At 42.6% G+C, this 17582-nt stretch overlaps 1 protein-coding gene across 10 annotated transcripts in view; it reads left to right on the top strand.

The window, feature by feature from the left end:
- Positions 1-17582, top strand: part of Epb41 (erythrocyte membrane protein band 4.1) — a 197194-nt gene that overhangs the window by 172557 nt on the left and 7055 nt on the right. For 5 of the 10 annotated variants that reach the window (XM_029570850.1, XM_029570846.1, XM_029570845.1 and 2 more), the window contains 2 exons: positions 6356-6484; positions 16912-17013. In XM_029570850.1, the coding sequence (XP_029426710.1) occupies positions 6356-6484; positions 16912-17013 (231 nt within the window). Of the gene's footprint in view, positions 1-4728; positions 5182-6355; positions 6485-16911; positions 17014-17582 lie in introns of all 10 variants that reach the window. The other 5 variants (XM_029570851.1, XM_029570840.1, XM_029570841.1 and 2 more) reach the window with 2 other exon arrangements.

Raw genomic sequence — 17582 nt, 5'->3', positions numbered from 1 at the left:
AAAAAACACGAGAGAAAAAAGTTTAAAAAAAAAAAAAAAAAAAAAAAAAAAAAAAAAAAAAAAAAAAAAAAAAAAAAAAAAAAAAACCTGAAAAGGAAAAAAACTGGATTAGATTTAATGAGTGGCCGCAAATACCTGTAAAACACCTATATTGGGCTCTCAGTGCTACCTGGGACATAAAAGCCAAAAAAGTAGTGATTTATAACTTACAGGATTTGAAGATTCTGAGACATAATCTCATAAAAGAAATAGTTTCCAAGAGAAAGCCTTTAGAAAGAGAACTCCCTTGTTTTCTTCCACAAAACACAGACTATATTGAATTCTCATACTTAGCAGGTGCTATGGACTTTTTTCAAGATAGTGTCTCATGTATCCCAGGACCTCAAACTCAATATATAACCAAGAATGGCCTTGAACTCCTGATTCTCCTACTTCTACCTTAGGAACTATCGTTAAGTCAGATTGAGGGGCTGGAGAGATGGCTTAGCAGTTAAGACCACTATTATTGCAGAAGATCCTGGTTTGAATTCCAGCAGCCACACAGTGACTAACAACCATCCATAACTCCAGTTCCAGAGTCTCCAACACCCTCTTCTGTCCTCCATGGGAATGCCACAACATGGGTGCACTTATATACATGCAGGCAATACACTCACACATAAAAATAAATAAATTTTTAAAAATGTTTAAAAAAATAAATCAGAGTGAGAACTTTCAAGTGATGTTCCTATTCAACTAAATATTTGCCTGATAGTCTTCATATTCATTTTATTTTTATTATTTATTTATTATTACTTTTTTTTTAGATCAGGTCTCCCTGTGTAGCTCTGGCTAGTGTGAAACTCACTATGTAGACCAGGATGGCCTCGAACTCACAGAGATCTGCCTGCCTCTGCCTCCCGAGTGCTGGGATTAAAAGCGTGTGCCACCACTCCTGGCATTCTTTTCATATTCTTGAAACCAGCTGGATATTACAATAGTACCTTGTACAGGCAGCTGATCTGTTATTGTAGCCTGTTTCATCCTATAAGTCTCTCAACAATGCAGATAAGCAACATCTAGACTAATACCTCAGAGTCACATTAAGTCTCAATTTTGCCTTTGTGACTATGAATGGTTCAGACATAGTCATATGTCAAATCATATTCCTGGCAAAAGTTCTCAGGCTAATTTGGTTTTATGTAGTTGTGCAGTCTTATGTAATATAGTGGCTCTGGCTGATGGTCATAGCCAAAGGCAACAACACTGTCAGATAAAATCCTTCACTGATATTAGATCCCAAATTCTGGGTATCTCTCATCATGAGACTATATCTCTAGACCAGAATCTTGTCTTCTGGCCTTTCAACCTTCTCAGGTTTAAAAATATAATGTCCTCCACTAAGAATAAATTCCTCTTAAGACTTTTTTGGACAATCATTGTATTTCTCAAAACTAGACTCTGATTTGATAATTGTTCTTTAGAGCATAATTGGACATATGCATTGGTCCTGCTTGAAATGACTGCCAGTACCCCGGGAGGAAGAGTAGCTTTAGAACCAGAAGTAGACCTGCGTCTAAACCCTAGCTCTAACTGGCTTAAGAGCTCCATTTCTCCATCTGTAAAATAAGGGTAATGACTTCCTCAAAAGGAGACTGTAATCAAATAAGGTACTGTGAAGATAGCTTAGTCAGCAACGTGCTTGCTGTACAAACATGAAGACTTGAGTTCAAGCCCCAGAAACCAAGTAAAACTGCTGAACATGGTGGTATGAGTTTCTGGGGAGCTGGAGACAAGGAGGATCCCTGGGGCTCACTGACCAGTCAGCCTAGCCTAATTATCAAGCTCCAGACCAGTGAGAGACTCTTGTCTCAAAAAACAAGGTGGATAGCTCCTGACAAATGACACCTGCAGTTGACTCTATCCCCTCCACATATGCATACACATACAGAGAATTAAGTGGAAGCCAACTGTTTTATTCATGCCTGTAATCCCAGCCTTTGGGAGTCTGAAGCAAGATCACCTCAAGTTCAAGACTAGCCTGGGCTACAGAGTGAGACCTTGTAGTCTCACTCAACAAAAAAAAAATTTATATTTTGGGGCTGAAGAGATGGCTCAGTGGTTAAGAGCACTGGCTGCTCTTCCTGAGAACCAGGGTTCGATTCCCACCACCAAGATGGTGGCTAACTCACTGTAGCCCCAACTGGCTTGAAACTAGACCAGACTAGCCTCGATCTCACAGAGATCTGCCTGCCTCTGCCTCCTGAGGTAGAGTCTCTTTATGACATTTTCATAAATATTGGTCATTGTCCTTTGCTCATATTTCCCCTTGTCACCCTCCCTGTCCCTTCTCCTGTTCCCTGTCCCGTCTCCTGTCACCCTCCTGTCGCCCTCCCCTGTCCTTTCTCCCGTCATCCTTCCTTGTCCCTTCTGCTGCTCTCCCTCTCCTCAAGTGGTCCTCCATCTGTATTTTGAGTTATTAAATAGCACAAGACAAAGCAGAAATCTTCCCATCTGGATTTACTTAATACTCCTTCAGAAATTCTTACTCAACACCTATTACATTCCTCAAACAACACAAAGAAAGATATGAAGCTAAGTAAGACCTAGTAAGAATAAGGAAATCCTTATTCCGCAGTGTACTCAGAGTCTAGCAGAAAGAACAGTTGATATGCCAGTAATGAAAGGGTCTGAGGACTGGGGCTGTGACAGTGCAGAACACTGGCCTAGCATGTGCAGAGCTCCATGTTCCATCCCCAGCACAGAAAAGAAAAGCAGGTATGATGAAGACAAAAAAAAGGCCTGATAGGCAGCTAGGGGGAATCTTCCAGAACTGACACATGAACTTAACATGGACTTGCTGTCAGAACAGTATTATAAAAGCACGGGGGTGAAAGAAAGCATCCTCTGTTCTAGATGCTTCAGATGGTTTTGAATTAATGCTGAAGCTGGAGAGAGAGATGGGGGCCAGATTTCTGAAGTATTTTCTCTCTGTTGGTCTTTAGCAATGCAGAGCCATTGAAGGGTTGTAAACTGAAAAATTGAATTTTCAACATTTAATATGAGAAATAAATACTTTAGCAGCAGAGTAGAAGATAGTTGAAAGAAGACTTGAAATGAGATCAAAGTAAAGGGAAAAATGAGGGCTTCAGTAATTAATAGTCTGTGTGAGACAGTATAAGCATGAGTAAAGCTAGTAAATGTGGACACAGAGACAAGCAGACAGGAGGAGTTAGAGAATACAAATGGCTTGGGCTGGTGAGCTGTTCAGCAGTTAAAGGAGCTTGCTGCCAAGCCTGACCACCTGAGGTCAATCCCTGGGACCCATACAGTGAAAAGAGAGAATTGCCTCTTGCAATTTGTCCTCTGACTGCCACATGTGTGTTGTGGCAGGTGCATGTCCACACATGTGTATACACACACTATAAATAAATTTTTTTAAAAAACACTTTTTAATGGCTTGCTGAGGGTTTGAATAGGTGTGAAGAAGGCACTAAAGATGAGACTCAGGATTCTGTCATGGCACACTGGATAGATAGTATAACCATTTGCTGATGTGGAAACCATGGAGGAAATGAGGAGTGAGAGGCCCAGGAAGCAACAGAAGTGAGTTTAATTTGAGGACTACGTAACTGGGTGGGGGTGTCCAGGAAACAGTTGTCTATGTGCTCATGAGATCTAGACAATGGCACCAACATGTGAGAGCTACACATGGCTAACCAAACCAACTGCTGCCATTTTTCCTTTTATTTATGATAACTTAAACATATTAGGTACATATTATGATAACTTAGACATATTATTGAGTTGAAATTACTCTGGCTACAGCTTTAACTTTTGCTCTCTTCTATATATGCTTTAGGGGAAAAATCAGTCTGTTTAATTTTAAAATTGTCTCAACAATAGATAACTAACTTTGGGCCAAAAGGTGCCTGGAGATGGCTCAACAAGTAAAGATGCTTGCTGCCAAGCCTGTGACCTAAGTTTAAACCCCAGGACCCACATGGTTAAAAGGAAAGAACCCAAGATGCTTCCCTACCACCTCCATGCATAGCAAAAGAGGTGTTGGCCTAACCAGTGTTTGATTAACAAATAACTTCTTGATGACAGACTGTTAGCTATTTCCACAGATTGGCATACAATTGGCTCTTGCCAGGCATAGTGGTACATACTTGTAATTCCAGCACTTGGAAGGAGGATCAGCACAAGGCTACTTAGTGAGTTCTAGGTTAACCAAGACTCTGCTTCAAAGTCTAAATTGTAGCTTCCCCTTAGGAGCCAGTATGATAACATATAAGGATTGGAGATGTGAAATATTATTCGCAACCCCGTCAGGCCCATCAAGAACATGTCTTGATTAGCTCATAAGTTATATTGTCTTTTGCATAATAATTAACTGGATATATAGGAATGACATAGTAGCTCCTTTATGTATAAAAAGCGTATGTTATACCTCAAAGACTATAGAAATATGAAGTTCAGAACACGGTGAGGTACATTAAAGTTGTTCTTACAGTAACAGTGGTCTAGAAATTGGACCAAATAAAGTAGAAATTGCTTAGGCCCCTGATATATGTAGCGAAAACTAGTGCGTTTGACTGCCTTTGGAGCTAAGATCTTTGGTTTCTAATAGCATTGATATGTTTGAGGTGAGTCTTCTTAACAACCATTGTTGATACTCAGTTTCACTCTGATTTCTCCCACTCATTCCTAATCATCTTGCCTTTGTATGTGTTCATTCATTTGTAGAATGTAAATGGCATTCGTGCAGAGGAGGTAGCTGTCGGGACAAAAGGGCCGTCCACCCACCCTGCCTCTGAATGGGAGGGCCCCAAGCAGTCAGTAGTTCCTAGTCAGAGCCTGATGACCACCCCATCGTCGGAGTCACTACAGAGCTTTGGCTGTGGCTCCCTCTCCATAAACTGCAAGGAGACAGAAGAGAAGGAGCAGGGGGCAGCTGGCTATCTTGATGTTAATGAGATGCCGAGAGGCCCAAGTGGGGAATGTGTAGGAATGAAGGAACAGGCCAGTACCTTAAATTTCTCAGTAACTCCAGCTTCCTGTCAGCTGCAACTTGCTGAAAAAAAGGCAGACGGTAGTGAAGAACATGTTGCTCCAGGAGGGACACTTGAAACCCAAAATGGATCTTTTCTTGACTCTGGTGTGGGTAACCAGTTCCCCACCCTCATTCGAAGTTTCCAGGTAGTAACTGATTTGATGATGCAGGTCTAATGACTCTCTTTGGGAGAGGGCCAGAATCTGTTCTCTGGAGGAGGTGGTGGTGGTGGTGGTGGTAAGGGTTGTGGCCATTCTGCTTTTTTTAAACTCATGGAGTAAAAGTAAAGCTTTTGATGCCATAAAGAAATTCATTCATGACCAGAATGTTTTCTCCTCTGATGGCTTAACAAAACTCTTGGGAGTAAACTCCAGCTAAGCTGGTGTAAACATGTTCATCTTTTCCTTGCTCAAGAATGAGCTATGGGAAGAGATGAATTATAGACTCCTGTGGTTGAGGAACCTTTAGGGTTCGGAGACCACGCTCAAAAATTTTTCAGGACTCCTAACATTTGATTTTTAATTCAAAATTCAGGCTCCAAATAATGATTTGTGTACTGCGTCATACTGTTCAGCCCACCACTCCCACTGACCCCCTCACAGGATCTCCTGTGATCATAGGCACTAACTTCCTGTACTAAAGTGGATGGCCCCTTAACCTTATCACAATCAAATGGTAGTTTCAAGGGTGATTTCTAGTCTTGGGGAAGGTGAGCATTTAAATGAGCCTTTCACACTCCACTAATGTGCATTCTTCTGGAACCCCTGAGATTAATCACCAGGTGGTGGGAGAATTGATCTTTTTTTTCTCTTTCTGGTTTTCCAAATACTATTTCTTCTCAGTAAATCCAAAGTGAATGTCTGACATTGATTTGAACAAAGTTAATGAATTCCATGGTAATGCATTCTGGTTCCTCTGCTGTTTCACGTACTGTTTGTACTTAGTGGAGGAAATGTGGCTGATTTTCTTAATTGTAATGTATAGTCACAAGGACAAATGAAAGTGATTCTTATTTGGCAATTACTTTTATATTCAAATTCTGAAGGTCAGTTGGAAGTGTTTTATATCACTGGTCATAAACTGTCTAGTGTTATAATTTTCTGTTAAGCTTATGAAAATGATTATAGTAATGCTGCTTTTTAATATCCCTCATGATGTGACACCTCCCAAGAATAGTGTCCAAGTCTTGGGCAGGTGAACCTGTGGAGATTGAGCTCAGCCTTTTCTGATTTAAACACTTTGATCAGATCAGTGTCAGAAGGTTCTGTTTCCTACAGCTTGCAGAAGGACTCCTCTAACTGATTCTTTACTGTCCCACAGCCTCCCCTGGTAAAGACTCAGACTGTCACCATCGCAGATACTGCCAATGCTGTGAAAAGTGAAATCCCAACCAAAGATGTCCCTATCGTCCACACTGAGACCAAGACCATTACCTATGAGGCTGCTCAGGTAGGAACTTTGAAGCTCCAGAGCCAACGATGAGCAAATACAGTCAATGACTTTCCCTCCTCACAGGGCTCTCAGTCATTTGCTATAAGTAATACCAGCCTTTCTGGGGTAGTTCTTTGAAGAAAAGATCACTGATCTAAGGACATCACCAAATGCTTTACTCAAAGGAAAACTGGGGGCTGGAATACAGTTCAACTGGTAATTTGCCTAGCATGCTTGAAGCCCTGGGCTCAGTCCCCAGCATGACATAAAACTGGGTCTGGTGTTGAGCCGGGGAGATGGTTTGGTTGGTAAAGCACTTGCTCATAACATGAGGACCTGATTCAGATCCCCAGAACCCATGTAAAAAACCGTTGAGGGGTGGGGCAGGTTTTCACCTATACTCCCAATTAAAGCAAAACGGATGGTGAAGACAAGTCCCTGGAAGTCTGTGGAGCAGCTAGCCTGGCCTGTGCAGCAAAGTTCCAGGTCAAAGAAAGAATCTGCCTAAAGTGAAAGGTGGAAGGCACCTAAGAATTGGTACCTGAGGTTGACCTCTGACCTCCACACGTACACCCTTGTACCCATGCAATACATATAGATATGCATACACACATATAAAAAGTTAAAAATTAGCTGGGCATGGTGGCACAGGCCTTCAATCCCGGAACTTGGGAGAGAGAGGCAGACGGATCTCTGAGTTCAAGGCCAATCTGACCTAAATAGTGGGTTCCAGGCCAGCTGGGGCTACAGTGAGACCCTGTCTCAAAAAAAGTTAAGAGTTAAAAAAAAAATACTGCTGGTGCCAGCACCTTTCCTGGTGTTTATACTGTGTTCAGTATTGTATAACTGTATTAACTCAACTGTGTACCTAAAAATTTATAGCCACTTTTGAAAGAGCTGTATCCTTGCTCTGAAAATTGTTACTGAATATGTTAACATTAAAGCTGTAATGAAATGCTTCTAGTCATGTGGTTATTAAATAAAAAAGATAAATTTTAAAAAACTAGATATGGTGGTGTACCCCCGTAATCCCAGCACTCTGAATGTGAAGGCCGGAAGATCAGAAAGATCAGAGTCATCCTCAGCTACATGATGAGTACATGAGACCTTTTCTTAAAATGTTTTTTAAAAATAAGTAGGGGCCTGGAGAGATAGCACAGCGGTTAAGAACACTGATTGTTCTTGCAGAAGACCCAGGTTCAAATCCCAGCATCCACATGGCAGCTAACAACTGTCCGTAACTCCAGTTCCAAGGGATCCGACAGTCTCTTCTGTCCTCTGCAGGCATTGCACGACGCGGGTGCACTTACCTACATGCAGGCAATACACGCATACACATAAAAATAATAAATAAAATATTTAGAATTTTTAAATTAATAAATAATAAATGCAAAATGTCTTGGCTGAAGGTATAGCTTAGTAGAAGAGCATTGTGCTTGGCATATGTGAGAGTCCAAATTCAATCTCCTGCACCAAAAAGCAAAAAATGAAATTATCTTGGATTTGACTACTTATATATACTGTACTGGATACCTTTAGTTATCAACTTGACACACTTCTGTTGAGGGAGCCTCAATTAGGAAATTGCATCCATTGGATTGGCCTATGGCCATGTCTGTGAGGCATCTTCTTGATTGTTGAGGGATGTGGGAGGGCCCAGCCCACTGTGGGTGGTGCCACCCTGGGCAAATTGTCCTGTATTGTATAAGAAAGCAGATTGAACATGGACCAGGGGCTCAAGATAATAAGCAGCATTCCTCCATTGTCTGTGCTTCAGCTCCTGCCTCCAGGTTCCTTCTTTGAGTTCCTACCTTGGGCTTGCTCAGTGATGAACTGTGACCTAGGAGTTGTAAGCCAAATAAACCCTTTCCTCCTCAAGTTGGTATTGGTCAATGTTTTGTCACAGCAATAGAAAAGCTAACTAAGGGTGGGAGAGTTGGCTCAGCGATTAAGAACACTGGTTGTTCTTGCAGAAGACCCGGATTCGAATCCCAACACCCACATGGCAGCTAACAACTGTCCGTAACTCCAGTTTCAGCGTATCCGACAGTCTCTTCTGTCCTCCACAAGCATTGCATGACATGGGTGCACTTACCTACCTGCGGGCAATACACGCATACACATAAAATAATAATAAACATTTTTTTAAGTTTAAAAAAAATAAGAAAAGCTAACTAGAACATCCACCCAAGTTATTTGGGAAAATTATTATAGTTTAATGATAAAGAAAATGAGCTCGGAATCAGGTAAACCTGAGCTCAGGTTCTGGCTTCTCCATGCACTAACTTGGGTAAGTCATTGAACATCTGAGCCCTAATCACCCACACCCATGCTGTATCTATGTCATGGTATTGTTATAAGACCTTAAGAACTGAAGGGGAAAAAACTTCCTACTTATAATGAAACTTCTTCAGTTTTGGTAATTTGAGTTCATTTATATTGATTTTTTTTAATTCACAGAAGGCATAAAGTTATTCTATAAGTTGAGCTCTTAATTTAATACTGTAACAAATATTTATTAAGCATTTATCTATTAAGGAAAGGTAATATAAAGGGAAGACACAGTACCTACCTTCTATAGAGAACATTCTAGTAAATAGAGAAGTCAGGAAAGGCAGGCAATAAAGCACTTAGGCAGCCAGCCATGGTGGCCCGCACATGCAATCCTTGTGCTTGAGGGTGATTGGGAGTTTGAGGTGAATCTGGGCAACTCTGTAAGCTTTGTCTCAAAAATAATAACAACAACAAAACCACATAAACAAATGTATAAACGAATTTCAAGCACTGGCAAGTTCTATAAAGAAACTCAAATAGGATAGAGAGATGATACAAAGGGCTGGGATGCAGCTCAGTGGTAGTGCAGGGTGCAAAGTTGGCAGCCGTATGCAGCTCTGGCTGGATACTTCCACATATCACCTTGAGTGGGATGATGGTCTCACATTCAGGAAACTGTTGCTTAGAGGGTGAAGCATACAATTTGCAGTACAACACCTAACACTGCCTAGCTTGACTGGGTAGATACCTGTCAGGTAATCTTAGACAAATTGCCAATCTCTCAATTTCCTGGCTCTAAATTGGGGATAATACTACCTACCATTCCAAGATGGGGGGCAGGCTTAAGTGAAGTGATGTCTGTTGAGAACCTGGAACCTTCATAGATGTTAGTCAATGTTTGTGTGTTTTCCCCTTCCCTCTCACTGTGTTCTAGAATGTGGGATTTGAATTTGGTAGATGACACATTGCTTAGTTTTTTGTTTTGGGGTTTTTTTTGGGGGGGGTCTTTTTGAAACAGGGTCTCCTGTAGCCCCAGCTGGCCTTGAACTCAGAGCTCTGCCTGCCTCTACCTCCCAAGTGCTGGGATTATAGGCATGTGCCACGCACAGCTGCTTAGTTGGTTCCCCCACCCCCCAGTGGTGGTAATTAAGTAATTAAAGCAGTGATTTTTTTTTTTTTGAGATGATTCCTAAAGCTGTGTGCTGAATGTATCAAAGTAGGGAGAGGCCTGGAGACAAGATTATAGCTAGGGCAGATCTGGGGAAATGATTATAAGAACTGATGGGTTCTTATACGAAATGAGAGGAGAAAGGCCTGTCAGTCAAGAGAGACAGAATCTATTGAGTGGGTCTTGGCAGTGAAGGGGACTAAAAGGGAAGGAGCAAAAAACTGCTTTAGAGCCAGGCGTGGTGGCGCACGCCTTTAGTCCCAGCACTCATTAGGCAGGGGCAGGCGGATCTCTGTGAGTTCAAGGCCAGCCTGGTCTACATAGTGAGTTCCAGGACAGCTGGGGCTACAGGGAGACCCTGTCTCAAAAAGGCCAAAAAAAAAATTGCTTTATGATTGGGCACACTGTTAGCCTGAGGATGCAGGAGGAGACTTGCATATGGGGAGGAATGCATCCTTTAAATTTTCATTACCATGGAAACAACCTAAATGTCCACCAGCAGGAAGTTGGTTAGATCAATTATGGAACATCCTATTAAGGTAATTCTGTGTGGCTTCTGGTGGGAAAGAAACTACATGATAGATTTGTGAATGAACAAGTATGGATAGGAAATGGGGAATGTATGTAAGAGCTATGTGTGGGGTGGCCTTTAATAACAAATACACTCTTTCTGGATGGATACTTAAAAATCCAAGGGTTGGAGAGCTAGCTCAGTGGTTAAGAGCATGGCTGCTCTTGCAGAAGACCAGAGTTCAATTCCCAGCACCCACATGGCAGCTAACAATCATCCCTAACTCCAGTTCCAGGGGATCCAACACCCTCTTCTGACCTCCAGGGGCACTGTACAACATGGGTGCACCTACATACATTCAGGTAAAACACTTCATACACATAAAAGAAAAATAAATAAATGAAAATTAAAATATTGCTCTTTTTAAAGCTGGGTGTGGTGGCACACGCCTTTAATCCCAGCACTTGGGAGGCAGAGACAGGTGGATCTCTATGAGTTCAAGGCCGGCCTGGTCTCCATAGTGAGTTCCAGGACAGCTAGGGCTACAGGGAGACCCTGTCTCAAAAAGACCAAAACCAAACTTTTATAGCATTGTGCTGGGTAATCTTTTTCAACCTGACACAAACTAGAGACACCTGGGAAGAGGGACTCTCAGTTAAGGAATTTCCTCCATCAGATTAGCCTGTGGCCATGTCTATGAGGCATTTTCTTAAATTGTTAATTGATGTTGGAGGGTCCAACCTACTGTAAGCAGTACTATCCCTGGGCAGGTAGGCCTAGGGATAAGTAGCCGAGCAAACCAGAGGGAGCAAGCCAGTAAGCAGTGTTCTTTCATGGTTTCTGCTTCAGTCCTGCCTTGAGTTCCTGCCCTGACTTCCTGGATGATGAACTGTCACTTGGAAGTGTAAGGTCAAATAAACCCTTTTGATCAGTGTTTGATCACAGTGATAGAAAGTGAACTAGAACAAGCACATACATTAAAATTTAGTGGAGCCACACCTGGTGTAGTGCAGGCTTATAATACCAGTACTCAGAAGGCTGAGGTCAAGGGATCGTGAGTTCAAGACCAACCTGGGCAACTGAGACTCTGACTCAAAAAAAAAAAAAAAAAAAAAAAAGCTTAAAGGCAGGGCGGTGTGGCTGGAAACATAGCTCAGTTAGTAGAATTCTTGCCTAGCACACTGAAGTTCTGGGTCTAATCAGAACCACATAAACCAGGCACTGTGTCAGGAGGTAGAGGCAGGATGATCAGAAATTCAAGGCCAGGGGCTAGAGAGATGACTCAGTGATTCAGAGCACTGGCTGCTCTTGCAGAGGACCTGGGTTTGGTTCCCAGCACCCATATGGCAGTGAACAACTCTCCATAACTCCAGTTCCAGGGGATCCGATGCCCTCTTCTGACCTCCATGGGCATTGCATGACATGAGTTAACTTACATACATGAAAGCAATACACTCATACACACAAAATAAAAATAAGTAAAATATTTTAAAAAAAGAAATTTAAGGCCAGCCAGAGAGATGACTCTTCAGGTTAAAGGTACTTGCAGCCATGCTTGACAACTTGAGTTCAATCCCCAGGACCCACATGGTTGAAGGAGAGAACCAACTCCCTCTGCTCTCCACCCCCACACCATTGCAATTATGTGCCCACACACACACACTAAATAAATGTAAAAAATATTTTTTAAAAGAAAGAAATTCAAAGTCATCCTAGCTACATAAGACCCAGTCTCAGATAGAGAACAGAAAAGGGAAGGAAAAGGGGGTGGGGTGTTTAAATGCAGTGGCAGGCACTTGCCTGGCATGCACAAGGCCCTAGGTTCAGTCTCCAAAACCACACACACAAAAAACTCAAGAAAAAAATTTATTTAATTTTATCTTAGATTTATTTTTTTTAATGTGTATAAGTGTTTTGCCTACATGTATGTAAGTGCACCCATGTGTGCAATGCCCACGGAAGCCAGAAGAATGTATCAGACAGGTTCTCCCTATAGCCCTAGCTGGCCTGGAACTCACAATGTAGACATTGATCTCACAGAGATCCACCTGCGTTTGCCTCCTTGGTGCTGGACTTAAAGATGTGCACCACCACATCCATCCAGATCCTGGGTTTCAACTTATGCTATCGTTCACTAGTATGCTGTAAGTTACTAAGTCACCCAGTGCCTCAGTTTCCTCATTTGTAAAATTTGCTTACAGTTCCACCTTATAGGACTGCTGTGAGGGTTTAATTTATATATGCTTCTCAAGTTCCCAAGCACATAGTAATATAAACACCAGCTATTTGTTGGCTTGTGTGTGTGTGTGTGTGTGTGTGTGTGTGTGTGTGTGATGGGATCTTGCTATGTACACCAGGCCAGCCTTGAATTCACAATCCTCCTGCCTCAGCTTCCTGAGTGCTGGGATATAGTCACAGGCCATCACACCTGGCTTACTATTGTTAGTATTTATTTAGCATAATCACTTCTACTTTTATTTTTACTTTCTTGCCTGACAAGCCTAACTACCATTTGAAAAAATCATTCACAATATCCATGCTTTTGGGCATGTAGAAGGGGAGATAGGAAACCAGGGTAGGTTTTTCATTTGTGTGTGTGCATGCGTGTGTGTGTGTGTGTGTGTGTGTGTGTGTGTGTTTGAGGTAAAATTTGCATGTCATGAGTGCACAGATTTTAAGTGTCGAGTTTTGCTTTGGCAAATATCTACACTATGTACCCGAGACACAGGATGCTGAGCATTCCCAGTCCTCCCAAAATTTCTTCCACAGCCTTTTCCATTTTATTTCTTGTCTTCCAGGCAGTTGCTGCTCTGATTTCTATCACTGTAGCTTCGTTTTGCCTATTTTAGGGAGTCATATAAATGGAAGTATATAATAGTATACTTTCATGTCTGGCTTCTTTCTCTGAATGTAACACTTTTTAGATTCATCCATATTCTATGAATCAGTAGTTCACTATTATTTATTGTCCAATAGTATCTCATTGTATGAATATACCACAATTGGGGGGGGTGCATACATGTGTATATGCCTGCTTACACACGTGTGGGCACATGTGTGCGGGCATGCATGCCCCTGTGTGCACATATGTGTGTGGAGACCAGAAGTTGATATTCAGTGTCTTCCTCTATCACTCTCCACTGTATATATTGAGACCGGGTCTCTCACATGAACCCAGGGCTTACCAGTTGAGCTAGTTGCCATCCAGCTTGCTCCAGGGATTCCATGTCTCTGCCTCCCATGTGCTGGAATTACAGATAGGCTGCCTGGGTTCTGGGACTCCAAACTCAGGCTCTCACGCTTGCCTGACACATACATGCTTTTCTGGCTGAGCCGTCTCCCCAGGCCTCTATACCCAATAGTCATCATTTCAGTTTGTTCCAGTTTTGGACAAATGTGAATAGAATTGCTGTGAACACTCACATGCAAGTATTCAGAAGACATTTTACTCATCTTGAATAAATACCTAAGAATGAAATTGCTGGGGTTTAGGATAAGTGGATGTGTATAGGTGGTTATCAACCACGGTGTCATTTGAGGAAACACTGGTAAGAGAATCAAGATAAAGAGGCCCCATGAGGGAAGAGTGGGTAAGTGGAAGCAGAGAGCAGAACATCCATCCATCTTCCTCCTCCTCCTGCCCTCAGAGACAGAAAGAAGAGTAGAGGGCTGGGCAGGAGATTCATAGAGAAGCTCTGCGGGAGAGTGAGTTCAGGCCTCCTGGTCTGCAGATTTCTATCCTTACAGCATTTCACAAAGCACTTTTGTTTCTTCACAAAGTAATTTCTTTTGATCACAGCAATGCTGTGGCTTACAGAGCACATATAATATCGCCTTTGGAAAAGAGAGCTTCTGAGAGAGGGAGTGCATGACTGTAGTCCTAGTACTTGGGAAGTGAAGTCAGGAGGAGCAGAAGTTCAAGACCAGCTTCAGCTACATAGGGAGCTGGAGGCCAGCCTGAACTACGGGAGAGGAAGGGGGAAGCAGATGCAGGAGTTCAAGTCCAGCCTTGGCTACATAGAAAATTTGAGGCCAGCCTGAGCTACTTGAGACCTGGAGAGTCAAGGTTCCACAACTGGTTACTGACTAAGCTGGAACCCAAATTCCAGTTTTGTTTTGTTTTTTAATTTTATTTATTATTTTTATTTTATGTGTATGCATGTATTGCCTGCATGTAGTAAGTACACCCATGTCATGCAATGCCTGTGGAGGTCAGAAGAGGCTGTCGGATCCCCTGGGACTGGAGTTATGGACAGTTGTTAGCTGCCATTTGGGTCTGGGATTTGAACGCGGGTCGTCTGCAAGAACAACCATTGTTCCTAACCACTGAGCCATCTCTCCAGCCCCCCAAATCCCAGTTTTAAAACAAGAAGTTTCTTGCCTCTTCTATGTCCAGTTCAAACACCTCCTAGCTATACAACTTGGACAAATTAACCTTCATGAAACCCAGTTTTCCTAACTGCACAGAGAATATGACAGTATCTACCTCAGGTGTTGAGAGGGGTCATTGAGATTAACAGTTGCCTTAGTTGAGTCTAAATCTGAGGTAGATAAACGGTCATAGTGAAAGAAATAGTAGTAGGCTACCTAATACTGCACTGGCATGAAGGGGACACATGTTAAGACTTGGGTCTCATAGTCGTGTCTCTCTTTGGTTTAATACTGACTCCTACCTAGAGAGGAGCCCAGCCAAGGGCTCTCTCTGCTCCTTCCTGATTCTCTTCCATCTACTTTCCCCTCCCCTCAGACGTTGTCTGAATGAAATGTGGTCCTTCCTGTTCATAAATGAAATGAGTCCAGTTACAGTGTTACATGCCTGTGATCTCAATTACTCCAGAGGCTGAGGCAGGAGGATGACTTGAGCCCAGGAATTCAAGAGCAGCCTAAACAACATTGTGATACCATGTTTCAAAAATATGTGGGGCATGGTGGCGCACACCTTTAATCCCAGCACTTGGGAGGCAGAGGCAGGCAGATCTCTGAGTTCCAGGCCAACCTGGTCTACATAGCGAGTTCTAGGACAGTTGGGACTACAGGGAGACCCTGTCTCAAAAAGACAAAAATAGATGATAGATAGATAGATAGATAGATAGATAGATAGATAGATAGATAGATAGATAGATAGATAGATAGAGTAGGGGTTGCAGAGATGGGTCAGTGGTTAAGAGCACTTTCCATTCCTGCAGAGGACCCAGGTTCAGTTCTCAGCACCCACATCAGGTGACTTACAACCGGCTCCAGGGGGATCCAATATTTCTGGCCTCCATGGTCCCTGTACTCATGTGCACATACCCACACAGAGACAAATACACATGCATATAATTTTAAATAGTAAAAATAAATTTAAAAAAATAAAGTTTACAGCCTCTATTTATACTACAATGGCTTACATGAAAAGGCAGAGAAAGATAGTAATCTACCATATTTGGCACTTTATGAAATTAATTGCAGTTCTCCAAATCCCCCTCCCATACCAGCACCCATCATGTTAGGTCACAGCTGTCTGAAAAGCACTCGCTGTGGGTGAACTCCATACTCCTCATGCAGTCTGCTTCTGTCTTGGCTGTGGAGGCCTCTGCAGCTCTAACTGTTCACATATCTGTTGACAACATTTGTCAGACTGAGCCAGACTCCTGCCAACATCTCTTTAGATTCTTGCTAACGTCGTTTCTTAACCTGATCATAGTAAGTAGCCTGATCCCTTGTTCTCTGTATCGATTACTTGTGTAGACCAGCATTTAAGATACTTTAACCCCTTTCAACAAGGAGGACCTTTTCCAATAATAGTGTTGCTATTAGAAATCTCACTAAAAGGCATCCTGCGTGTCTCCTGCGTTCTCATGAAGGGACACTTTCTGCTTCATTTGTTCATTTCCTGTCCCAGTCGTTGAAGGTTGAACCTGCTCTCTGACTGGCTAGTGTGCAGGCTTCTGAGATCCTTTGCTGCCTTAAATTTTAGAAAGGATCTTTCCCACTTTGTTCTATGGTGCAGCCCATCCACACCTTAGCCACCAGGAGTCAGTGTGTCTCCTGCCTCAGATGCTGTGTGAAGAGCTAAGATCTGTGAGAACATGACACCCTCTTGGTAGTTCTGAGTCTTTGGGCAAGTCACTCACCTCTGAGGCTGAGTTTTCTTCCTGGAAGATGCTGTACTCTGTCCTTTCTGTTGATTTCACAGGTCTAGTGTGAATATTAATAAAAGTGTTCTAGAGCCATTTGTGAGCTGTAGAATGCTGGGCCTGTGTAAGTCAGTGTCACTGTTGAAGCTGTGGCCACACTCCAGCCTCTTCTTTCAAGTCCACTGACCCAATGCAAAGGAACCTGTGCTCACCAACTTTTTTAGAAGGAGCTTGTTCCCAGGAGATTGACTCTGCTTATTGAGAGGTCACTGTCAGGGAATTAGATTTGTGCATCAGAATGTACAGCTTAAGAGCCATAGGGTTTGACCCAAAGACTCCTGAAGGGCATGATCAATTGTGCTTTCTTCTGCAGACCGATGATAGCAATGGGGACTTAGATCCAGGAGTCCTGCTGACAGCTCAGACCATCACATCTGAGACCACAAGCAGCACTACCACGACTCAGATTACCAAGGTAACAGAGCAGCCATGGGCTGTCATCCTGGGAAAGAGGCAACCAGGTTGTAAACAAAGGTTTTCAGCACCATCACTATTGAGCCACATCACTCCAGGTGTCCCTGATGGAAAGGTCCTGATGCTTTCCCCCAGAATGCACCTAGCAGGTATCCCTGCCTGCCCCCTGTAGTCTCTTAAGGCCACATGTAGTCATTCTCTTTACACATCTTGCTGTGGAGGAAGTCTGAAAGTGAGCTTGGGATAGGGGTGTAGTTCCGTGGTAGAACATCTGCCTAGCATGCACAAGGCTGTGAGCTCAATCTTAAGCATACACAGGCATGTGCACACATAAGCACACACATGCACACAGTCAACTTAAGGCAGGGATTGTTGATATTATGGCAGTCATATTTTCTGATATAGAAATAAGATCTCTGGTCTGATGAATAATTTTTGTATCTGAGGCAAGGCCGTGGGAACTATAGTTTGTAAGCTGAAATACTGAAATTATTAGGCTATGATTGATAGGAAACAAGGGGAACAAAATATCTAAAATTTGAATTATCATCAAAGGTCAGTCTGTTTGCT

The sequence above is a fragment of the Nannospalax galili genome, unplaced genomic scaffold, assembly GCF_000622305.1.
Source record: "Nannospalax galili isolate Female #2095 unplaced genomic scaffold, S.galili_v1.0 scaffold23, whole genome shotgun sequence".
NCBI lineage: Eukaryota > Metazoa > Chordata > Mammalia > Rodentia > Spalacidae > Nannospalax > Nannospalax galili.
The sequence above is the reverse complement of the archived record's forward strand: the minus strand, read 5'-3'. Positions and strand labels throughout refer to the sequence as shown.